The sequence below is a fragment of the Castanea sativa genome, chromosome 7 (genome assembly GCF_040712315.1).
Source record: "Castanea sativa cultivar Marrone di Chiusa Pesio chromosome 7, ASM4071231v1".
NCBI lineage: Eukaryota > Viridiplantae > Streptophyta > Magnoliopsida > Fagales > Fagaceae > Castanea > Castanea sativa.
Genome location: NC_134019.1, coordinates 1,186,496 through 1,213,193, shown reverse-complemented (window position 1 = coordinate 1,213,193; position 26,698 = coordinate 1,186,496). Strand labels below are relative to the sequence as shown.

General features: G+C 31.2%; 1 protein-coding gene across 1 annotated transcript; it reads left to right on the top strand.

Annotated features, from left to right (window-relative positions):
- Nucleotides 1–13,813: 13,813 nt before the first annotated feature.
- On the top strand, nt 13,814–19,235 carry LOC142643570 (O-fucosyltransferase 35). Its single transcript, XM_075818254.1, has 9 exons — nt 13,814–14,569; nt 14,886–15,029; nt 15,527–15,599; nt 15,710–15,780; nt 15,865–15,953; nt 16,465–16,597; nt 16,996–17,228; nt 18,412–18,885; nt 19,007–19,235. The coding sequence occupies exons 1-9, from the start codon at nt 14,015–14,017 to the stop codon at nt 19,206–19,208; spliced, it is 1,974 nt and encodes a 657-aa protein (XP_075674369.1). The 5' UTR covers nt 13,814–14,014; the 3' UTR covers nt 19,209–19,235.
- The last annotated feature ends 7,463 nt before the right edge of the window (nt 19,236–26,698 follow it).

Sequence of the window (26,698 nt, the reverse complement as noted above, 5' to 3'; positions counted from 1 at the left end):
TTGAATAAAACCATTACTTGCATCAAATTTTCAAACTATCAACACTGTCATGCATTATTGTCTTTGCTGTCAAAATGATTGAATACATAATTGTTACTCTAATACATTAGAAAGTTTTGAATTTGATTGAAACATGAAAATAAAGGTAAAGGCTCCATTTGAACCATATAGATAAGATACACGGTCACGAAATCTTTTTATTTTTTTGAGAGATGCGGTTACGTAATTATTGTGATTATCATTTTTTTGACTTTATACTTTACATCCAACTCTTAAACTTACTCCTTCTTCAAACATTCTATTATATATTCGCGGAATTTGAGATAGATGGCATCACTACATGTTGATTGTTGGTTACAATCAAGCCAATATATCAATTGGATTTTTTTTTTTGGTAGGCAAGATTCAAACACTTGTCTATTATTGATGCAGAATAAGTGTCCCGGGTACTTCTTGATAAACTAGTTTTAAAACCATGTAGCAAGAAACGTTTGATGATTGAATCCTCAAGATGATTACTCTTGTTGGAGTCTTTTTATTAAAAATTATTATTTTTTATTTTAAATCCTAATCAAACGATCATTCAATTGAATATATATATATATAAAGTGACAACATCATTTAATAGCATCAATTTTTACTAATTTTTAAACTTTTCCATTTTCTCACATTATTATATTTGACAATTTCTTTCTCACATTAGTTTTACTAGTATATAATCTCGTGCATATGTATAGGTACAATTAAAAAAAATCACAATTACACAATTCAAATTATATATTTTTTGGGGAAAATGTTCAAATTATACATGGTATTAACTTACAACTTTTTAGACCATACATTTCTAAAATATATAATGGTTTCTCATTATATATATATATATATATATATATATATATATATATATATATATATATATAGTGTTTAGAATTTAATTATATTTAGACTATTCAATTTTTGCACCTAATAATTCATTTGTCACAAAAATTAAAAAATTAGATGGGCACGTGTGGCATGAAATTGGACTCCATTTTAGAACCCAAAAAAAAAAAAAAGCAGCACTACAGCAAACATACAGAGACTAGGATGCAACTTTTAACCATCAAAATACTAAACACACTACCAATAAAACCACAAAAGAGTAGCAACAACTACTATTCACAAAGAGCAGCACTTACTGCAAACAGATTACTCCTTCAAAGGCTACAAAGCACAAAACTCATGATGGAATTCTTTGTCTTGAACTTTGAAGCTAGGCAGCTTCTCACACAAAAACTATGTTGTAGTAATAAATTAAACAACCATAGTACTTAACTACTCAGATTTATCATAGCATGGGGGAAAAAAGTCAAATGAAAAGATCACATATCAAGTCCAAAAGGAATTTAAGATACATCACCAATTTGGGAGGGAAAGCGAAGATGGCGGGAGTAAATCTACAAACCAACAGTTTCAGAATGCGGCATGTATGAGGAAACATACTATAAACATGTGACTGATGTGAACTGATAGGCGTATTCTTGTAAACAATGCTACTTTACGCCTTGTTAGTTTCCATGGATGTGGACACAAGTTTAAACCAAATAGATTCACAATGGAGCAAAATGTTGAATATTCCAGGCGCCAAACAAAATAGCAAAACAATGTAAACTCGTAAAGAAAATAAAATTAAATCTCCTATGGGTCATCCATGGCAGGTTTTTTCTATCACTTCACAAAAAAGCTAATAAATTATCCCTTGGTCTTGCTCAATCATACTCTTACGGTCTTACCAACAATAATTAGACTATTGGCTTTATTTATTGTTAAGATGCAACCATATTGATAAATAAAGTCACCAGATAACATTATAATGTAGTTTTGTTTCCAAAAGCCATGTAGATATGAATATTTTTTCAGATTCATATGGTTGCTTATTCCATTATATGGGATTTAAGTTTCATCTATTTATTTGAATTTTGATATTGTTAAATTCAATGGATATATGTGAAGCAAAGTCATTGTTAACTATCAAAAAAAGATGTGTGAAAAAGAATTGACAGCGTTACATAATTCAATGAATACGAAATAGAGGAGTTGCAACTTTTCTTACTAACCTGTTTGTTGTGCATTTGGGGTTGGGGGGAGGGGGTTGGGAGTTCTTTGACAATGGTAGCAAGTGATTCGGGATTGAGAGAGTGATGAGGACAGAAAGAGTGAGGCAATTGAGACCTGTATCCAGAATGTATCTGTTCATCTTTTGGCCCAATGGATAGCTCTTGCTAGTTGGGTTTTTTATTTTAAATATGCATTTTTCTATTTTGCAGGCTTTGAATAGAGATGGAATTGGTCTAGTTCTTTTGTTTCTCCCTTGATTCGGGTTGAGCATATAATAATAATAATAATAATAATAATAATAATAATAATAATATATCACTTTTACATATTTTTATTTGACACTTTTTATATTTATATTATGTTCAATTCACTCATTTGTTGAGAAAAAGCTCTGAAATTTTTAATATTGCAGTGGTATTTTTTATTTGAAAGAAAAAAAAAACCTTCCACAAGCTACATTTACCATTTTTAAACATTTTATTGATAACAAAACTATTAATCGTTATATATATATTGTAGGGATAAAAATGCCCAAAAATGCATATTGGGTCATGGGTTTTGTCCAATGACAGATTAACAGTAATGAAGATGTCAGACCTAAAAATCCACAAGCAAGTTGCGACCGAATAAGCTAAGGTAGGTAGTCCAAGGAGGGGTGTTTCCTTGGTTAAGCGAAGCAAAGATCAGATGGTATGTCCTGTTGTTTAGAACGATCTTCCAGTAGGTCCTATTGATGAGGATATGTTTCATGGGGGCACAGAGCAAAGGAGCGGCTATAAAATATCTAAGAGAAAACTGCTACCACTGCATTGAATGTTCTGAATCCAAATCTTTGGCCGCATTAATGAAGAAATGATATTTTAATAGTGATTTGCAACCTTACAGCTATTACTCAAAGACTTTAAGAAGGTGCTGATAGGACAAGTATCAACACTGACAATCTAGACCTACACATGGAGGGAGGAAATGAGAGGAAAAATGAAGTATAAAATAGAAGAAGGTCCCTGAGAAGAGGGGATCGGGAGAAAAAGAGAAAAATACTGTAGACTAAGGAACAATATTTGTAATTTGTCCTTAAGAGAAAGAAATATAAGAATCAACCTCCTCGACTTGAGTCCAATGACAATTTTCATTATACAAACTATTCCATCTTCACCATACTATGATATTGGCCCACTGTCATTGTTATCTAAACTCATTAGAACCTAGATTTTGAATCCACTCTCTACAAATTTCATTGTATTGAGCTTGTTGGGCCTATCCCCTTACTATTTTGGGCTTAGGTGCAACTCGTGTCCCTACATATATATATATATATATATATATATATATATATATATATATATATATATATATATATATATAACCAATTCCAATTAGAACACGTCTAATTTTGAGAATTTCAGTCCATAACAAACTCTACTATTAGAAGCCTCCTAATTTTACACATCATCTAATTATTTGTTATTTTTTATGCATATTTCATTTTGTTTTTATTTATTAATTTATGCTTATTTTTAGCCGATGGTACTTGATTCTTTTTCTTCCTCTCCTCTTTTTAGTCTCTAAAATCTGATTGTCTCTCATCAAACTAGAAGCCTCCACCTTTGTTACTCTCTTTCTCTAAGCATTTATATGGCATCATCCCATATAAAAACCACGAAAATTTATATACTTATCGTTTGTCTGGAAATTAAATCACAACCCTAGTGGAGTATAATATGTATAGATCAAAAGATTGCAAAAATCTAAATATAATTGACAATTTTTTGTCTTTTATGGATGTTTATGTCCATTTTTATTTATCAGTTATGTCCATCTATTAAACCTATGAGTAAGTCGACTACTCTAAGCCTACTGAACTTAAAAAGTAATGTAAAATACCAGTCTCACACCCAAACAGTGGTCTAAAGCCACCGATAGATTCACACTTTTTTTTTAATAATATTTTATATTATTATTTTTAATATTGTTTTGTCAAATATTAAACTATTCAGTATTCAACTATTTGGGATAATTTACATAAATAATGTGTTTAGTGGTTGATATATATATATATATATATATATATATATATATATATATATATATATATATATATATATATATATATAATTTTACATCATTATCATTATCAAATTTATAATTTTTTAACAAAACTGCATATTATAATTTTTTTAATCTTATCTTCTTCTCTTATAATTTCTAAGTCAATAAAAATCTTAATTTGATTACAATCAAAATTGTTATACTACAATTTATTTGTTCATATCCTATCAAATTATATTTCTTTCTTCTTTTTTTGGATAAATAATAAAACAAAAGTAGCCACTACCCACCACTACGGTCTTTTATTTATTTATTTAAAATATGCATCCTACTTCGTTGATACCTATACAATACCTATGGGAAATTATTTTAAATTATAAAATAATTTTTCTATTAACTTTTAATTAATATTTTTTCATATAAGACTCTCTATTTGTTATTTATTTTATTGTATCATATACTATATAATAAAAGTTGGGTTTAAACGCCATGGTTGCGCCAAGTGGCTTCATCAAATTGCAAAATTCTTTTTAGATTTTTAGATTTAAAAAAATATCTATATATAATTTTTCTTCTCCTATAATCTCTAAGTTGATACAAATCTTAATTTGATTACAATCCAAATACTTCATATAATTCATCTAATCCTTATACTTATTTAATTTTAATTTGATTACAATCCATATTCTTCATCTAATACATTTAACAAACAAGTTTAAGTTTAAGCAAGACTCTAATTTCATTTGTTCTTATCAACTTATTTGGTTAAAGTAGCAATAAGTATTGTCTCATTTTTTTTTTATAAAGTAACAATTTTACTTTTAGCCTAATTTGATGGTTATTTATTTATTTGTGGATAAAGTATCAAATGATGGCTAATAAGTATTAACATTAATGTAAACTTAATTATAAAAATCTAATTTAGATCACGTCAAAACCAAAGAAAAGGAACCACTGCATATCCTTGGTGCAATAATCACTCCACCAATATAAATGCTTGTGGGGTGTGGGGGACAAGGGTCGAGATTCAAGTCTCTAGGAGGGAGTTTTACACACATATACACTTAGATTAGGCTAAAGTAGAATTTCTATCTTATATAAAAAATAAATAAATAAAACACAAAAAAGGATAAAGTAACCCAAAAAAACTAATATGTATGTGTGTGTGTGTGTGTGTGTGTGTGTGTGTGTGTGTGTAATAATGACAAATTTTGCAAAAAAATAAATGACAAATTCAAATCCACGTAAGTTTGAAGAAAAGCATACAAATTTTGTTTCATGATATTGACAAAAAATAATACAAAAAAAAGAAGAATAAATCATCTTATGCATTTTGAAAACAAACATATTTGTATCCAAAAAAAAAAAATTTATTGTACTCTTTTAATAAGTTATTTGTAAGGACACAATTTGCTTCATAAGCTCAAAAGGTAAAAGGATCTAGACTCAAAGAACCCAACACAATGAATTTGTAGAGAGTGAGCTAGAAAACTAGACTTTAATGAACTAGATAACAATTATAGTGGATCTAAAAGACAAGAAAAAAAAAAAAAAACAAATTGGTTTTACCCAAATAAAATCGTCCTCGGCATAATCCGAGGAGACTAGTTCTTGTTATATCTCTTTTAAATTTGGTTACAAGTCCAATTCTTATTGCTACAATGTTTCTCTCTCAATCCTCAGATCCCCCACTATAATGGTGTCTCTCTTCCTTATATTCCGTTCTTTTTATTTCATCTCCACCTTCCACGTGTAGGTCAAGTGGTTGGCTTTGATCCTTGTCTCATTAGCACCTTCCTGAAGTCTCTGGGAGTGGTTGTAAGACTAAATATTACTGCTCAGATATCATCTCCACATTAATGCAGCCAGAGAGTTAGCTGCAGAACATTCAATGCGGTGGTAACAGCTTTCTCTTAGATATTTCTTAGCTTTCATTTGTCCTATGCTTTCCTGATGTTTATCCTTATCAATAAAAGCCTCTGGAGTGTTGCTCTTGATGACAGACCACATCTTCTAACCTTTGCTTTGATTAGCCGAGGTGTCGTTTGTCCTCAGACCTCCTTCCTGAACCCTCATGACCAGACCCCTTTCTTCATACACTAACGTGGACTTCTGCGATGACGTTTATTCATCTTCGGACTATTAGGCGTCTTCGGACAAAGCCCACGGCCCAACACACACTACTGGGCTTGTCATCCCTACATTATTACTTATATATATATGTGTGTATTTCATAATACCTTAGTTTCACACTATATGAATTTATTATATAACTTAAAAGTAAAATATTTATTTATTTTTATTATCTAATTTTAAGTAAATTAATAAAAAATTATTTGCATATAAATTTTGATTAAAGTGTGCATCACATGGACATAATACTAGTTATTATTATTATTATTGTTATTGTTTTATGAGGAAGGGAGTGTCCCAAGTCTCAATTTTCCGAATTGATGTGATGTTCCAAATTAATAATCCCATCACTCACATATTTTGTAAAGATTTAATCATTATTTGTGAAACTATAAAAAGTTTTTGAATTTTTTTTAATGTTTCCACTAATAACTATTGTTTTTTGTTTTTGAATTTGGGGGAGTTGTAGTTCTTATTAGAGGTCAATATTGGTAGGCGGAAAAGATGATTTAGGTTGGACAATGGACAATTTATCCAGCTCTCACTCTTGTTGTGAGTCTCGATCGTGACCTCGAAAAGGACGTTCTCCAACGAAGTCCTTTTTTTTTTTTTTTGTGCTAAACTTCTCCAACGAAGTCCTTGTTTTATTATTCCATGTATAAACGTATAAGGCTGGGTCTCATTTCAGCGCGTTTGTGTCTCTGTAGGTGGTCCTGTATACTATTTACAAGATTTACAAGTTGTCTAATTTAGCAATATTTTTATTAAAATTAAGTTTCACAGTATTATTTAAATATTTTTTAAAAAAATTTTGCTACAATGTTATTAGTTTTTAGTTTTCAACAATAAGAGGTATCTAAACAGATCTTTAAGTTTATTATTTAGAATTAAAGAAATCAATTAGAATCTTACATGGTAAATTTTATGATCCCATACCTATATTACATGTCAAATTTTATGTTTTTTTTTTTTAATAAGAATTGTTCCTACTTGTATATAAGCAAAATATTATTATAATAAAGCTAATAAGCTTTAACTAATCTTCTTTTCTTTTTTAAGGAACAAACTTTAACTAATCTATATTTGTGATTTGTCTAACTTCATTTGGTACTCTTTCCCTTACCAATTAACATTGTACAACTATATTCGAAATAGGGGTTTCTTTACTAGATGAGGATTACGACATGAAGGGTAATTTTATTACTATGGATAAAAATGTGTTGTAATAGAATAATTAAAACTATTTATTAGTTTGGTTATAAGTTGTAAGATTAGAATAAAATTTAAGATTTATTTTAAGAAATATTATATTCATACAATTATATTTCCTAAAAAATAATAATTTTTTTTTGAATTTGTTATGTGTTTAAGAAAATTTTATTTATTTGGAAATATATTTATTTTAGAAATTATTACACCTCCTGAAGAATAGTTATTACAATCCTTTTAGAAAGAAATCATTATTTCTCATTTTGGATAATAACTTTTCATAAGTAATGACTATTCCCTATAATAAAAATATAACAAAACTAAAAAATTGCTAAATTATAAGAATAACATTTACATTAAAGTGTTTATTATAGTCTATCAAATATGCTCTTACTGATAAGTTTGGTTGTTATGTGTGTAAAGTTTGTAAAATATAAATGTTATGCATATGAAATCTTTCTTCCCATTGCCACCGAAACCTAATGCAGACAATTCCCGTGGAACTAAAAAAGAAAAAAAAAAGAGTAAATTAGTAAAACATGAATATTCATTAGGATATACAAATATATTACTAAAAAATAACCTTTTTTTTTTTTTTTTTTTTGAGAATAGCACTGAACATAAAAGCTTATAGGTTTCAGTCCCTTTCAAGTTTCAATTATAGTTTGGTTTCTATTGCAGTTCAAGGTAGCGGACTTGACATGAGTAATTAAAATTTAATTGTACAACAACGCGTACGTACTCGAAATCAAGAAAGAAAGAAAGGTCTCTTTTCAATTAGTTTGGTTTCATTCTTGTTTTCACATTTCATTTGGACCCATATACCTTTAGAGAAATGATATGTCCACAACAGTTTTACAACATTTTTACAACAAATCCTAAGTGGCAGGATGTTACTGGTTGTTATTGTTGGGGCAAAAAAGTAATCTTAGTGTTAGGTTCAAATTTGAACCAATAACAACTAACCACCTATGATTTGTTGTAAAAATGTTATAAAAATGTTGTGGACGTAGCACCTCTCATATCTTTATCTTTATCTTTTTCACCAAACAATGACTCCGACTCTTCTAACAATATTATAATTTGAACTCTCCAATTACTTTTTGTTTTTGGTCAAGTCCCGATTCTACCGCGTGTTCCATTCTGTTCAAAGGTCAAAAACTTGCGATTACAACTCCCCAAGTCCCAAACTTTCAAGTAATTGTATTAATTAATTAGTGTACACATAAAAGTGATTAGATTATTACCAAGTGTTTTATTTATTTATTATTATTATTATTTAATACGGGCAAACATTCTTACGCCAACCATTGAGTTTTATATTAGTATTTTTCTTATAAATTATTGTTAACATGTGTGTTAGGAGATCACAATTTAATTCCCTACAATCACTCTAAAAATAGACACGCCTGGTGTGATGTCAAATGCCATAAAAGATTTGAACGTGTCTTTCTCATTACCAATTGGTTTTGAGATGGAATGACACAGCTCACAGTCTGACAAATAGTATCAGAGCTAAGGTCATGGGTTCAAACAGGCCTGCGTGGTGTAGGCTAAAATGTAAACTACACCTTTAAAGTTTTGGGGTTTTTGAATTTTACATTCTTAAATTTCAAACTTTAAATTTTGTCTCTTGAGTATATTATGTTTGCATCAGCAAACCTTCCATCTAGATTTTCCTCCTGAGGTTATTTTAATTGACGAATTAAACACGCGTCGCAAATTTATGTGACACTTAAATATGAATGAAGAGGCTATTAATGAAAAATTGAAAATATAATAAACTTTAAGGAGTAAAATTCAAATTATAAAATTTCAAGATGTAAAATATAAAGATCCCTAAATTTTAGGAGTCTAGTTTTCATTTTAGCCATTTGTTTTATAAAAAAAGTTCATGAAATTAAAAATAAATTATACAAAAATATCAATAAGATATATACCATTACTTTGAATGAATGCACTTGGAGCAAATGCAAGATACAAAAACTAATCTATTTTTGGATGAGAAAGGGAGTTTTATTTATTTATTTATTGTTCAAACAGTAACAAACCTAGCAACTAGGCACTGTCTAGTAATGCTACTAATGCCTAAGTTCATTACATCCCATATATAGTTATAATACACAAAAGTTGGATATGTATTAAATTCCAAAATTTTGCTTGGCTGCTTCCTTCCTCATTTTGTTAGTCCATTTGCTACTTCATTCGCCTCACGGTATATGTGATGAGGATGAACGATCCATTCCCAAGTTATAAGGTTCCTACAACAAAAAATCAAAAGGAGCAATATCCAAGGTATAAACACCATATGTCCATTCACCTCACGGTAATTTGTCTTTGATTAAATAAAAATGTCAAATTGAGAAATTTATATAATATAATGATGATGAAGGACGAAAATCCACCAGTTGTCACGTGGTCCTCACTTTACTCGAAACAACACCTGCACAACAACAGACAAGGCCAACAAAAGGCATCGGTGTGGTGCCGGCCAAAAACCCTCCGAAAGTCAAGTTAGAACTTATTTTCTTCTTCACAACCCTAAAGTGCTAGAGCTGAAGTGAATTATACGTACTGTGGCTTATGAGGGTTTTGGGGTATATATAGTAGCGTGGATCCGAAATAAGCGCCTTGGTAAGGAAGTACTTCCCTTCTAGGAGAGTAATTTATGGATTTTACGTATTACATAGAGCCATTTTCCTTATAGGAATCTTCTTGACTAAGGCCAAACGTGTAGCGCAAGAACTTTCCTCATATACGCGTACGTGGAGGACAAGATAAGTTATGGATGAAGGTTGACTTATCCCCTTCAGCTTTTACTTCATAAGGTTGTTAACCTACGTATGTCTCCGGAAAGGTCGTCAGCTTAGGTCCTTCAGCTTTGACTCCGTCAGCTTTTCTTCCTTCAGCCCAACGCCGTCAAATATGAGGCGGAGCTGAGGACGTTGAAAGGGGATGGTTTAGTGATCAGAGCTGACGGGCCTACTACTCCCGTCAACCACCTTAAGGTATTAGTAACTTGTACAATTATCCTCATCAAATGAAAATCAGAGAATTACAAATTACCAATCAAAGCAATAACCTAACACTAAAAAGGTACATGTTACAAAATTTTATTTCTCCAATGATTGTGGAAGGTGAGTAGTGAAGGTTTCTTTCTTGTTTTCACATTTCATTTGGACCCATATTTCTTTATCTTTATCTTTTTCACCAAACAATGACTCCGACTCTTCTAACAATATTATAATTTGAACTCCAATTACTTTTTGTTTTTGGTCAAGCACCGATTCTACCGCGTGTTCCATTCTGTTCAAAGGTCTTACAACTTGCGATTACAACTCCCCAAGTCCCAAATTTTCAAGTAATTGCATTAATTAATAAGTGTACACACATAAAAGTGATTAGATTATTACCAAGTGTTTTATTTATTTATTTATTACTATTATTTAATACGGGCAAATATTCTTATGCCAACCATTGAGTTTCACATTAGTATTTTTCTTATAAATAATTGTTAACATATGTGTTGGGATCACAATTTGACTTCTTACAAGCACTCTAAAAACATGTCCGCATGGTGTGATGTCGAATGTCATAAAAGATTTGAATATGTCTTTCTCATCACCAATTGGTTTTGAGGTGAAATGACACAGCTCATGGTCCGACAAATGGTATTAGAGCCAAGGTCATGGGTTCGAGTCATGGGAGTGTCATTGTGAGGGAGGAATTGTTGTGGAGATCACAATTTGACTCCTTACAACCACTCTAAAAACAGGCCACACATGGTGTGATGTCGAATATCATAAAAGATTTGAGTGTGTCTTCCTCATTACCAATTGGTTTTGAGGTGAAATGGCACAGCTCACAGTCCGACAATGTGTTTAAGGCTAAAATGTAAACTACACCTTTAAAGTTTTGGGGTCTTTAAATTTTACATCCTTAAGTTTCAAATTTTAAATTTTACCTCTTGAGAATATATTATGTTTGCATCGCCGAACCTTCCGTCTAGATTTTCCTCCCGAGGTTATTTTATTTGGCGAACTAAACACGCGTCGCAAATTTATGTGACACTTTTTTTTTTTTGAGAAACATTTATGTGACACTTAAATATGAACGAAGAGGCTATTAATGCAAAATTGAAAACAGAATATAACTTTAAGGAGTAAAATTCAAATTATAAAATCTTAAGGTGTAAAATATAAAGAACCCTAAATTTTAGGAGTCTAGTTTTCATTTTAGCCATTTGTTTAATACTAAAAGTTCATGAAATTAAAAATAAATTGTACAAAAATATCAATAAAATATATACAGTTACTTTGAATGAATGCACTTGGAGCAAATGCAAGATACAAAAACTAATATATTTTTGGATGAGAAAGGGAGTTTTATTTATTTATTTATTGTTCAAACAGTAACAAACCTAGCAACTAGGCACTGTCTAGTAATGCTACTAATGCCTAAGTTCATTACATCCCATATATAGTTATAATACACAAAAGTTGGGTATGTATTAAATTCCAAAATTTAGCTTGGCTGCTCCCTTCCTCATTTTGTTAGTCCATTTGCTACTTCATTCGCCTCACAGGATATGTGATGAACATGGAGGATCCATTCCCAATATATAAGGTTCGTACAAAAAAAAAAAAATCAAAGGAGCAATATCTAAGATATAAACATCATATGTGGGTTCCAATTAGCTCAATTGGTAAAGTTTTTTATGGTTGTATAAGAGATTTGGAGTTCAATCCCCGCTTACACCAAAAGCTGATTGGTATCTTGATCTGATGATAAAGAGCTATCATCAAAAGCGGATGTCATAAGTTAAAACTCTTAAAAAAAAAAAAAAAGGTATAAACACCATATTTCCATTCGCCAAACAGTAATCTGTCCTTGATTAAATAAAAATGTCAATTTGAGAAATTTATATAATATAATGAAAATCAGAGAATCACAAATTACCAATCAAAGCAATAAACTAACAATAAAAAGGAACATATTACAAAATTTAATTTCTCCAATGATTGTGAAAGGTGAGTAGTGAAGGTTTCATTTCATGGACTTTAGGAAGGTTTAATTTTCCATTAACACTCCTTCAATTCCAAATTTATGGTATAACTCCTGTGCTTTTTATTAAATGACAGCTCAACTCTTTCTTTTTTATACAAAATAAAATTTTTACTCTAGTCTAATTTAAGTGTATAACTCTTTCAAATAGGAAAATCATATTTAGATCATTAAAAGAACAAAATGAAAAAGTATATGAAAATTAAGAAGTTCATTGGAGAACATCCCATTGTAGTAATTAACTAGAAGTTAGAATTATTTTTTTTGTTATAAAATAGCCAACCTTTATGTTGAATGACACCTTTCAATATTTTCAACAAATTTGTTCAGAGTTCAAATAATCCTTCCTCTTAAAATGTATTAATTTTTTTATTTATAAAATCAAATATTTATGAGACTACAAAAAATATTATTAAAAAAATTAACTATGCCTAATTTATTTTAAGGGCAGAATTATCAACATCATAACCGCTCCGATACAGAATCATGGTATTTAAAAGTTTTAATTTTTATTTTGAAATTTATTCCTTGTCTAATATTATATTAATTTTCTTATTTGTACGTCAAAACAAGTTATATGAAAAACAAAAATTAAAAAACCTGGGATAATGGAGCATTATTGCATCTCTGAGATTTGTCTTAAAAGTTATAGAAGTGGCTTTTGTATTCTCTTTTTGGCAATGTACTTTTCGTTTGTTTCGTTGTAAAGTATTTTACAAAAAGGTATATTTAGATACTACTTGCCATAAAACCCAATTTTAAATAAATTTTTTGTTAAAACCATACTTGTGATACCCATGTACTATTCACAAGACTCATACAAAAACTCAGTCGTGGATACAAACGCGTTTGTATATAAACGTACTATAAGCATTTTATTATGTCTGTTTCATTGTAAAGTTTGATCAAACTAGAAAACATTTTCCATTGGCTCTAAAATCCATTTGTTTCATTATTCAATTTAAAAATGTAAAATGAAAATTTATTAACTAAATTAAAAATTTAGAAACTAAAATAATATTTTTATATAAATATTATTATTATTATTTTTTTTATAATAAAAAGGTTAGAAATTAAATTAAAAGAAGAAGGAATCACATCATTAATCAGCCAGGACAGAAGAAAACTGTAAAAGGTAAATCCTCTATTGGTATTGGGAAAAACATTGATTTCTTTTGAGTAATTTACTAAAATTCTCCATGGTTTCAGAGACTATTTATTCATTTTTTTGACAAAATGGTGAGATTGTGACAATGAGGAGGGGCTGTCGCTAGCTAAGAGCCATCTCATACTTTTCGAAGGTAGTCAGACTCAGATACAGACAGATAGATAGATAGATAAAACTCTCTTTTCTCTCTTTATCTATTGTTCGTTAATGGCGATCTCATCCCACTTCTTCTTCATTTACTAACAACATAATCACCTTCACCATTACACAGAGAGAGAGATAACAAAAGGGGTAATGGGTCACCATTACAACTCCAGCGATGGCATATCGCAGAGAGTCAATAGTCCTCGTTTCTCGGGTCCAATGACTCGCCGAGCCCACTCGTTCAAGCGCAACAACAACAGTGACAACACCAACAACAACAATAGCAATAACAACAACAATAGCAATAGCAATAGCAATAGCAACAACAATAGTGGTACTAGTGGTGGTAGTGGTAACACCACTACCTTGAGTATCCACCATGAAATTGATGTACATCAAAGCTCACCCAGATCCGAGATGGGCACCAACCCGGTTTCCCTTGATGGGTTTGATTCCACTTCTTCAGTTTTGGAGAGGAAGCACCACCACCACCACCACCATGTGAGTCACAGAGTAAACATTCATGGGAGTAGTACTAGTAGTCTCATCAAGTCTGTGGTGGTGGAGTTGGGTTTTAGAGAAAAGAAGAAACTTGGTCATTGGATGTTCTTCTTGTTCTGTGGGATGTGTATTTTTCTGGGTCTTCTCAAGATTTGTGCTACTGGTTGGTTTGGATCTGCCATTGAAAGTGCTACCTCTAATCAGGTTACTTCTTGTTCATGTTCATGTAGTTACCAATAATCAATATGTGTGTATGCCAATTGAAAAAATAATAATAACATGCTATATTCATCTTTGTATGATTGTATTGCTTGCTTTGTCATGTTCTTTCTCATCTATGATGTAACTTAATGGGGGTGATTAATTTCTTAGTGGTTGTGTTTCAATAAAGTATTCATTTTCTTGATTCATCCCCTTTGCTAGGCATATCATGACATGTTTAAATTGTCTAGGATTTTGAGTGATCTGGCTTGGTTTGCATCCTTTATCTCACCTAAACTAATCCATCTTTTTTAATTAGGATTCAATTGACTCCATCACTGGTGGAAATCTAATGGATCAAAGCTCTCATGAATATAAATATAGGGAGGGAGGAATTGAAGTCGAACGCACTCTAATGACGGTGTCATCGGGTGTATTCAGGACCCAAAACGGCATTGCTGAAGTAAGTTTCCATTCTGTTTATCTTTAGCACACTATTTATGCACTTGGCTCTGAGTGTTTCTCAAAAATGCATATGAATAAGAAGTAATTTATGATAATTGCTTACCTTGAGAATCAACTGGTGGATCATGTCTCTTCAAGAGTATTGCCTCTTCTTCATAAAATATCACTTGTTGCGGTGACGACCTTTCTGAACCCTCCTCCAAGCCTGCCCTTCCATGCCGTCATAAAATTGAGAATCTCTGACAATGCTACCGCTCCAAATCCCAACCACGCCACTCTCACAGGCTCTCTCCCTCCATTCTAAACATGCCATTAAATTGATAGGAAATGATGAATTTTAACTCTTAAATGGGGGTAGAGTTGAGACAGGGTTTGAATTAAGGATCACTACCACTGTCACTATGATAAACTTCCAGTAGTCCCAAAAGTTTAAGCTGATAAGAAAGGGTGAATTTTAGTACTTAAACATTATTCTAATACTTATGATGATTACAGTTATCAACTATCTGGTCCAAACCCAACAGTGAGAATTTCACCCAATGCATCCACCGGACAAGAAATCACAAAAGTATGATATGCATCTCTCGCTACCTCTGATGTCTATTTCTGTTGTGCTTACTTGTTTGATTCCAAGGCTATTGCCTTTTCTTACTTCCTTCTTCTTGCTTCTCTTTGCAGAGCCAGATGCAAAGACAAATGGTTATATTATTGTAAATGCCAATGGTGGCCTGAATCAGATGAGATTTGGGGTCTGGCTTTTGTGTGTTTTTTTTGTTTTCCATTAACTTTGAATGTGAACTATAGTCTGATGTATCAATAATTTTAGAGTGCAGATTTGTGATATGGTTGCTGTTGCAAAGATTATGAAGGCCACACTTGTCCTCCCTTCACTTGATCATACCTCCTATTGGGCTGATGAGAGGTTGGTTTGTTTTTGTACTTCTACCATTTTTTACTGCAGTAATTGGAGTAATCCTTGTAAGAACAGTGGCCTTATATGTTTGCTCAATATGAAATTGACTCAAATTGGTGAAAGAAATTATGTAGGATGCATAATCTTAAAAAATTTTATGCTAACTTTTTTGAGAGTGAGTTCATAACACTGAAGTTTATTATTTTCTTTCCTTTCTCTCCTTTTCATTGCTTAGTAAAATAATGAATAAATAACATCCCTAGGCCTTTTGCATAACGCTTGGAAAAGTATTGATCTTTTCTCTAGTTAGTGAATGTTAAAATTACATACCCAGAGCAAACCCTTGGGTATGAAGATGGCTTTTACCCTCCTGTTCCTGAAGGACAAAATGTCTTATGAACGTGACTGCAGGAGGGGTTTTTCTTGTCCTGCTTAACTGATGTCTACGGGCATGCATACAAGTTTTTCATTGATCAACTTTGAGCTAACTATTTTTGTATATATGGATATATGTTTGCAGTGGCTTTAAGGATCTGTTTGATTGGCAACACTTCATTGAGACTTTGAAGGATGATGTCCACATAGTTGAGAGATTGCCACAATCTTATGCTGGGATTGAGCCTTTCAACAAAACACCAATATCCTGGTCTAAGGTTAAACAAACTTGTGCATCTTGACTTGTCTCATTTTCTTTAATGCATGTGAATAATATAGTCAAGAGCCTTGTAGCTCAATTGGCACCTACTGATGATTCTAACAAAAATGTCTTCATATTCCCCCTCCTCCTTTGTAACCATTGAATTATCAAATTAAAAAAAAAAAAAAAAAAACCAGGCTGCCTGTAAGAACAGGATAGTATGTCCTCCATGCAATATAAATTATGTGGCAATAAGTGACATATCAGATTACTTTAGCTTCCAGCACAATCCGTTCAATGCATAAATGAGCTAGGTGCTTCAACATAATTCCAACATTACATGCTGTGCATCTTACATCATTATTACCTTTTTGGAGATTAATCAAAGTCAGTTACTTGTATTCATTCGTTCAGGTTCCTTATTATAAGACCGAGGTTCTCCCACTTTTGAAGCAGCACAAAGTAATCTATTTAACCCATACTGATTCTCGGCTTGCTAACAATGAGATCCCAAGTTCCATACAGAAGCTGAGGTGCCGTGTAAATTACGAGGCATTAAAATATGCGGCTCCAGTAGAAGCCCATGGAAACTCCTTGGTTTCTAGAATGCGACAGAATGGAAGTCCATATCTTGCTCTCCATTTGAGGCAAGTTTTGATAATTCTCTTTCTTTCAAATACTGATACTGATTTCTTTTACCTGCTTGTTTTAGTTGTGGTTGGCACGAGTCATATGCTGATTAAATGGGTGCTGATTTTATTTTTTGTGTGGGTTTCTCTAACTTGATTGTTGATTTTTTCTTTCCCTCTTAATTATAAAAAAAGATCTTTTCTTTCGCCCCCTTAAAATTTGATGTCAAACTTCCTCTTGAACTGTATACAAATATATCCCACCATTAGACTTAAATGCCATTTTGATTTAGAGAAATTGAAACATAATGGGACCAAAGTATTACATTTATCATCTGCTTATCATAGGAATCAATGGCATCAATATGAAACTTGCTTTCACATTCCTGTTCGCATTATTTTGAAATGATGTGTTTAACCTTCCAATGCATGATTTTGGGAAGAAAGTAGGCAAGGGGCAAAGACGAAAGAAAGTGCAAATCTTTCAGACTGTAGTATCCACCTTAGAAAATGGGTTGCTTTATCTGAGAACATTAGTCCTGAGCTCTCATCAAAGCTGCGAGCAATCTCTAAAGGGGATTTCAAACTTGGGCCATGCTCAAGATTCATATTAGGTTTTATTGAAAAGGGGACCTTATGAATCACTTTTCTCTGAATGCGCGATGCAAATAAGGGAGCCCAAAATTGACTTGTGGGATTCCTGGTATATTGTGGTTTTCTTGGATTTGTGCTCAGACTAGATGATGCAGGACAGTCTAGGCTTCACCACCAAGAGCAGCCTGAAAACTTTAGGCTTCACAACCTAACCACCAAGTAAAACAGCACCTGGAGCCTTTTCATCGAACTTCTAGGAATAAAAGACCATGTCCCATAAAACTTTTAAATAAAGATAATCTAAAAACTTATCCCTATCTAAAAAGATATGAAATCTAATCCCTATCTGAACTCAAACTAAAAATGAAATTCTGAAATAATTCAATCCTATAAGATAAATGATATTCAGAAATAACAAATTCCAAAATAATAGGAGGACTAACTTGCTCTTGTGCTTGGTTCAATTTCTAGGGCTACTTATTTGCTAAATGAAGATCTTATGGAAGAATTATAGATAGATAATGATATGGTAATAAGGTTAGGGGTTGATTTATCTTGTCCCAACTGCTTTAATTATTTGTATTCCTCTCTCTGTTTTCTATTACAGGTATGAGAAGGATATGCTTGCATTTACAGGATGCAGTCATAATTTGACTGTAGAAGAAGATGAGGAGCTACGGAGGATGCGGTATGAAGTCAGCCACTGGAAGGAGAAAGAGATTAATGGGACGGAAAGAAGGTTGCTTGGTGGCTGCCCATTGACTCCTAGGGAGACATCTCTTTTGCTTAGGGGGCTTGGTTTTCCATCCAGCACCAGGATTTACTTGGTAGCTGGTGAAGCTTATGGTGGAACTATGCAATATCTTAAGGATGACTTCCCCTACATCTTTTCCCATTCCACTCTCTCTAGAGAGGAAGAGCTGAGTCCTTTTAAGAATCACCAAAACATGCTGGCTGGTATAGATTATGTTGTTGCCCTCCAGAGTGATGTGTTTGTTTATACTTACGATGGCAATATGGCAAAGGCAGTTCAAGGTCATAGGCGCTTTGAGCACTTTAAGAAGACAATCAATCCTGACAAGTAATGTACTAACCTATATAACTCCTGTCAACATGTCTAATTAGGCTGTTTTTTTTTTCTCTGTATTGATTTTTCACTCACCAAAATTGCAGTATATAAAATTTCCTTTCTGTGAATTCAGGATGCATTTCGTAAACCTTGTTGATGAGCTTGACGAAGGAAAAATCTCCTGGAAGAAATTTAGTTCCAAAGTCAAAAAGCTTCACGAAGACCGTGATGGAGCTCCATACTTTAGGGAATCTGGAGAGTTTCCAAAGTTGGAGGAAAGTTTTTATGCGAATCCCCTTCCAGGATGTATTTGTGAAACAAGAAATAAAAAATAAAAACTAAATCAACAGATTTTGTCATCATGTTTCATTGTGTTCGGCTGCATGCGAAAGAGATCAAATGGCATGCTGCCATTGCTTCAGCCTTATTGTCTTCGGGAACAACAGTCTTAAATTTCCAAAATCAGGAGAGAATCAGCTTTTTAGATAGAAGACGCTCCACTTATATGAGGAAAAATCCTTGGTTTAGATAGAACTGATACAATGAATTCTGATTGCAGACAATATCAAGGGCGACTGTGGACAGGTCAGATTTATATTTCTCAAGATATAAAAGTTAAAAGGGAAACATCTATACAATGTATTGAAACTTCTCTCTATCTCTATCACATCACACGCTTCAAAAAAACAATTGAAATTTCCTTTTTTTTTTTTTGGAGGGTGGGGGTGGGGGTTTGGGGGGGGGGGGAACTTGGGAAGTAGCGAGAGCTTGCATATACTCCAATTTTGTAACTTGGATAATTAATGGGATACAAGTGAATACCGAATGGATTGTATTATTTCAAGATATCAATAATAAGAAAAATGTGATTTTAAAGCTTTCATCTTCTGCTGGCTGTTGATGTACGAACCTCTTTTCTGAATTTTCTGTTATTACCATAAATAAAAATAGGAAGTGGTGCATATCTCTTCTATGCTGTCACTGAATGAGGCACCTGTATAATAATGGTCCTGATGTCAATGATTGTGTGCTGTCAATACATGGTGTTCGAAATGAATTATGATCTGATAAGTATAACCAGCTTGAAGAATCAAATTTCCCTTGTGGAAGCACTGGAGTTCAAGATTTATGCCAAACTTTGCTATGTCAGCTTCGTCATGCACCAAGCTAAAACAATTAAAACGAAGACACTATATTTTATGTCATGATGTTATGATGCTGGTGTGGTTTTGAAAGAAAAACCAATCCAAAATTAAGTAAAGAAAAGCATGGAGTTCACGGTGCAGGCGATCTTGATGACGTGATGTGAAAGTGTAGTAGAAGGGCGGGTCAGTGGTCATCATTTTATCTTCAAGTTGGCCGAAAGATGAGCCAATAAAAGATGCAAGGAGCAACAGCATAAAGGTTGAGAAAGACATCCTTTCATGGTTTCTTGTTAGATTTTGCGGGATGGTTATTGAAGATAGTGGTCACTCCGCTCTTCCTCTGTTGGAAGAAACACGAGGAAACAAATTTGTAGTAAATTGAAAACCAAGATGTTTGCAAGTCCTAAATGCTGGGTTGTCTCTGATGGAGAATGAGATGTTTGGACTGTTGCCTGTAATGGTACTCTTAACAAGTAAACAGAACTTCATGAGACTTGGAAAATAACTGTTGTTGCCCATAAGATAAGATAAGAGGACCAATTATTCTGACATACATATCTCATTGGAACCAAGCTGACATCCAAATACATATTCAAGGCTTTGGCACCTCATTTCTCATAAAAAAATCCGAGCAAAGCACCCTTTGAACTTGCTCGAAGTCTATATTTCATCTTTCTAGTTGTATTATACTAGTATTTTTTTACATTTTAACCAACAGAACCTGTAGACCTTGCTTCTATCTACTCTTCCGTTATGCATTACACAATTTATATTAGCATAAGCAAGGAAAGACTGCCAATCATTTGAGATAATTACAGAATAAAAATATAATATTGGCCACCAAATTTTATAGTCCAACAAATTAACAACTTTAAGTTAAATTATAGGGAAGCTGAGAATATTTAATTTAAATGGAAGAAAAGTATGGGAAGCTACACTACTCTGTAACCTTACATAGAAATTATGTAACTCACATTTTCCCAGATTTTTTTATTGTCTCTAATTTTTTAAAATAATTTTTATGGTTTTTGTCAAATGACTAAAAATTATAAAAATTTGGAAAAGTTAGGAGAATATTGTGAGATGCCACATCAATCTATTCTTAAACACAAAGATCATGAGAACCAAAATTGTCATTCATATATATATATATATATATAAAACATGATTTTTTGTTTGGGTTTCATTATTTTGTATCCTAAAATATCCTTACACAAATTCTTAAACTCTCTAAAATACCCTTATCTTTTAGTTAAATAATTTTTTTTGAGAAACTTTAGTTAAATAATTTCAAATTTAAAAATACAAACCGGTTAAAAAAGTAATTTACTATTTTTAAAAAAGTTCCTAAGTTTTAAATCTTTCAAACTTTTATCAATTCTCACGTAGATATAGATCCTAAAAATTAGGACATTATTTCTATCTCATTTTTAAACATTATTTCACTAAATCCAAAATAAAAGATAAAAAAGAGCCTAATTGCACGTGCAAATCGTCTGTGATGAGTCTTGTGTGTGTGTATTGGTTTTGATAAATGATTCAAAATGTTGAAAAAAATAATAATAATCTAGAAAAAATTATGGAAAGCCACATTAGTTTGTTCCTACACATAGAAAGTAAGAAATTCCTATTTTCCACATTTTTGGTTTCACTTTAATATTTTTAGTGGGTTTAGAGGCATAAAAGGGATTATTAGAAAATCATTTAATTAAATTTATTGTTGAAAAAATTTCAAAATAACATGCTAGAAGTTAAATAAAAATTATATGCTATTGAAACCTAGTTTTACATCATATCATATCATATATTATATAATAAAATTTGAGCATAAAAGTCATTGTTGTGCCAAGTAGTTTCGCCAAATTACAATATTATTTCAACTTATATGTTCTCATAAATTTTTTTAGATAAAATAATAATAAGTGTTTTAACAAAACCATAAACATGCATCTAAATTTTAGTTAATAGACGCAAAAACTTATTTGTTTTTATCAATTTCTTTAGATAAAGTAACAATAAGTGTTTTCACAAAACATTCAACATGCATCTAAGTTTCAATTGATAAAAATAACAACTTATTTGTTCTTATCAATTTTTTAGGTAAAGTAACAATAAGTCTTTTAATAAAACATGCAACATGCCCCAATTCCAACTAAAAATATATTATCAAAATTTCTAAAAAAATATATATATATATTTACTAATGGTATTTCCATAGAATTTCTCTTGCACTCCACTTTTTTTTTTAGTTACTACTTACTCATATGTATTTGTATTAGAATGATATACATGTTGTATAGATTCATAGGAGTTGATAAATTTATATGATATTCTCTCTCTCTTTGGAATAATTTTTTTCATAATAAACAACTACTCTCATTAATTTTCTAATTAATTTTTTACTAATTATTAGGATATATTTCCTCAAATTAAGGGATAAAGTTAATAATAGTTTAATTTACGTAAAACTTTATCATTTAAATTTTAACAAATTTAAATTCTATTCAAATTAAAAGTTTATTATAAATTTTTTTTTAACTACCTTCCCTAGAAAAGAAAAATTAAACTAAAATCCAAAATCCCACACAACACCTCCGGTTTCCCCCCCCCCCCCCCCATCAAGTACGATTTATTAATTATTTAAAAAATTATTTCATTAATTTTTAGGATATGTTTTCTCGAACCAAGGGATAAGATTTAATTATAATATAATTTACCTAAAACTTTATTATCTGTTTTAGAAATTTAAATCCCACTCCAACTAAAAATCTATTGTCAAAATTTAAAAACTTATATATATTCACCAATGGTCTTTCCATAAAATCCTTCTTGTACCCCACTTTTTTTTTTTTTCAAGTTGCAACTTACTTGTATGTATTTTGTATATGATAGTTTTGATTAAATAAATTTCATGTATGGATATTATGTTAAAAGAAGTCTACTATAAAGAAGCAAAACAAAGGACACCCATTTAAATTCTTGGTTTCTCTTAAGTACATTTTTTATTTATTTTTTAAAATTCTCAACTTTTGAACTATTTTGTGTGTTTTAGGTTTGGCTTATTCTATGTATTTAGTTTGTAAGTGTTTTGATTTTTTTCAATTGACTATCACTACAAAAAATTTAGTTCAAAACATGTTTTTCATGTGCTGTAATGGAATTGAATATCAAGTTACTTTTATCTATTGATTGTTAAGACTTTATCAATATTTATCTATTTTTATATATTTTTTGTGTGCTTTGTGTTAATTTCTTAGTATGCGGAATTCCTCCCATATTTTTTCGAAAGTCTAACTAAATTCAATTTAGAATTTCTCCTCTATCCTTTTAGATTATAGATTATATTTGGCTAAATTAGATTCATTGGTCCAAATTCCTATGTAAGTTTATCTTTTCTTAAATCCTTTTTCATTTTTTTTAAATAAAAATTTCAAAAACTTGGATTTTTCTTTCATGTGTAATATTAATATATATGTTCTTAAAGGCTAAAGTACAATATAATTAGAGACATTATTTAAGTTGTATAAGTTAGGGTGTTAACCATTTGAATAAAATTAACACTAAAACGGATGATTTAAATATCAAAATAAGACTTAAAACACAATATAATTATAGACATTATTTAAGTTGTATAAGTTAGGGTGTTAACCATTTGAATAAAATTAACACTAAAACAGATAATTTAAATATCAAAATAAGACTTAAAAATGAAATTTCTTTTAGGTGTACAAACGTACATGCAATTGATTTTTTAATCTTAAGTTTGGAATTAATTATTTTAGGATAACCTTATTTATGCAAGTATTTTAAAAGATTTAACTCCTTGAATTCAAATCAACCTCTTCATTAGTAAATAAGGAATTTTAAAAAAATAATTAGAAAAGTTTTTATTAGTAATTTTAATTAGAAATGTTATATATAAGGATATATATATATATATATATATATATGCATTTTATATAATAATAATAATCAATCATTTATTTAGAAACGAGTTCTAAAATTATGTAATAATAACTCATGTAGTTATTATTTCTCAAAAAATATATATATAAAGAAAATTCATGATTAAAACCGTGCAACGCATGAGATTTTCTCTAGTTAAATAATAATAACAAAGTAATTTACTTATATGGTGCATTTCTATGTGAGATTAATTCATGTAGTATTTGAGATTTTATTTTCTATAATTAAATTTGTATAATTAAATTTGTATGATTTTGTACCCTATCACATGTAGTGTGATTATATTGTTATGCATATGAACTTTTAAATGCGTGATGATTGGATGATGGAATGTATTGTAACACATACTTGAATAAGAACAAATACTTATGGGTAGTGTTCTAGTACTGCAAAAAAAGATTGATTAAGAAATCACTTTTGTGGTGGTCCGTTCCCAACAACCTTGGGCTTTTTGGTTTAAACCTCCAATTTATTTATACTCTGGATTGGGCTTATCCCACAATGAGAGGTTCATGAAGCGTTTCTTCTGGTCACTAATGAAGATTTAATGTTACTTTGGCTCCTAATACTCTGGTTTTTAGCTCAGCCAAGGTGGCTACTAGGCAACCAAGCCTCTTTTCTAAAATTCAAGCAGTATTTTCTTCTCTCCGAGATGTGTTTTTCTTACTACTCTTGTGTCTTTCTCTTCCCCAAAATTTTCAACCCCTTTTTCCTACATCTCCTCCTCTATTTATATCCCTCTCTCAGTGGGGTCGTCATAATGAGAGGATATTCCGTATGTCAGTGGATCTCTCCGTATCATATCACTAGTTAGAGGGGACCTACTTTCGGCTGTTGATATGACCTTCTAGTAACTCGTGCTTGACGCTGGTTATTGCTCAACGAGTAGATTCCCCCAAGGCATCATCTCTTGATCATAGCATGTCTTTGGATACTTGACTTGTGTGTTTAGCTAGCTTCACTCAGTTTGGCTAGTGGGCTGAGATGGACTAAGACTATGCACTTAGATGGGCTGAGACTATCCAATGAGTGGACCTGCAGTTTAGGGCCGGTCTGTTGTTTTTGGTCTGTACAACTTTGATAAATATTTTTTGTCATTAAAGTAGCAATATTCAAGTAGAAGCACCCTGCCTTCGCGAGAAGAAATCTACATGCTGATGTTTCATAAAAAGGGATACGGATCACAAAACTTATAACCACCATTGTTGGTAGATTTGGGTTGTCAACATTCTAAGTTAGGGAATCTAAAGAACATTTCTGTTTCATTACCGATGAATGATGAAGTCGAAAACATTTTCTCGATTTGTGGATTTGCAATGATGTCGCCTAATCAGCTAGGTTGATGACGACTTGGGTTCTCTCCTCGCCTATCTTCTTCTTCTTTAATTTTGCTGTTTCTTTTTAGGATTTTTATAGGAGTGTTAAAAGTCAAGGTTTCATTAGGTATGTTTATAGTAAATTGGACAATATACATCAATTTTATGGGTTTTTTGATAATTTTTAGGCCTTCCCTTAGCATTCGTTTGGGTGCCAAGAAAATGTCATGATGATTTTATTTTAAGTATTTTTTTAAAAATAAAAGTAGGAAAATGTTGAATTTTTTTAATTATTTCATTTTTTTATAGAAAATTTATTTAATTATTTTAAAAAAATTAGGCTAAAAAATGAAGTAGCATAATGAAAATGATATGGCATAATTTTATTAGACAAATTAAACATACGTGACAGACTTATATAACACTTATTAAAAAATATGGACAAAATGACTATTGATACAAACATAATATAACTTTAGGCATAAAATTGAAATTTGAAACTTTAGGTGTAAGATCTAACACCAACCCCCCACAAAAACAAAACAAAACAAAAAAAAAAAAAAAATTTAGGGGTGTAGTTTGCACATTAGCCAAATTTCTATTTATTTGGAGGTTATTATTAGTGACCTTGAAATAAGGCTACTTAAAATTAGGGGTAGACTGATTTAATTTATTAGTGTTTGTTTACACTTTTGTTAAACCCTTGAAAAAAGAGGATCAAAGTGAAAATAATTGTCTATCATTTCAAGCATGACTTGTCATCTTAATAAATTATCAAAAAGAATTGTGTCTATAAGAAAGTTGTTTAGAAAGAAGATGAGGGTCGTTTTAGTAAAGGTGTGTTGTGGTTTAAGGTTGCTTGGAATAGAGTGGTGGATCATGTCAAGTTGGGGTTGTCTGTTTATGCTGACATGTTCTTAATGAGATTATTACCTCAAAAGAGTTTGGATTGTGATCAAATTAGACATGATAGGATTTTGTCCCTGCATAACTCTTGAGCTCGTTGAACCAGTACTTATGATTCTAAATAAAAGTTGCAAGGGAATGACTCTTGGAATACGTTACCCATCAAGAAGTTTGGACCGTACAAAATAGTTGATAATCATCGCCACATTTCTACTATGATGATTTTAATGGTCTCTCCCTACAGAATTTTATTGTTAATATACTTAGTAAGCAATTTGGAATAGAAATTGCCACCGACTATCTTAGAGCTTGTGTGATAAGTATATCCCATTTAATTGGAACACAAAATAAATATCAAGCATTTATTTATCTTGCTTCGTCAAAGGCATTTGCATTTGCCATCAACGGAATGTTGGCTCGCATACTAGTCATAAATGCACTCATTAAAAGTCTACGATCAAAGCTTTATCTCAAAAAAAAAGTTCCAAAAGC

Bases quoted from the DNA above. Each gene is read 5' to 3' on its own strand.
- LOC142643570 (XM_075818254.1), top strand. From the start codon at position 14,015: ATGGGTCACCATTACAACTCCAGCGATGGCATATCGCAGAGAGTCAAT. The intron at 16,598-16,995 runs GTTAAACAAACT...TCATTCGTTCAG, and splicing joins CACCAATATCCTGGTCTAAG to GTTCCTTATTATAAGACCGA. The intron at 18,886-19,006 runs GTAATGTACTAA...CTGTGAATTCAG, and splicing joins AAGACAATCAATCCTGACAA to GATGCATTTCGTAAACCTTG.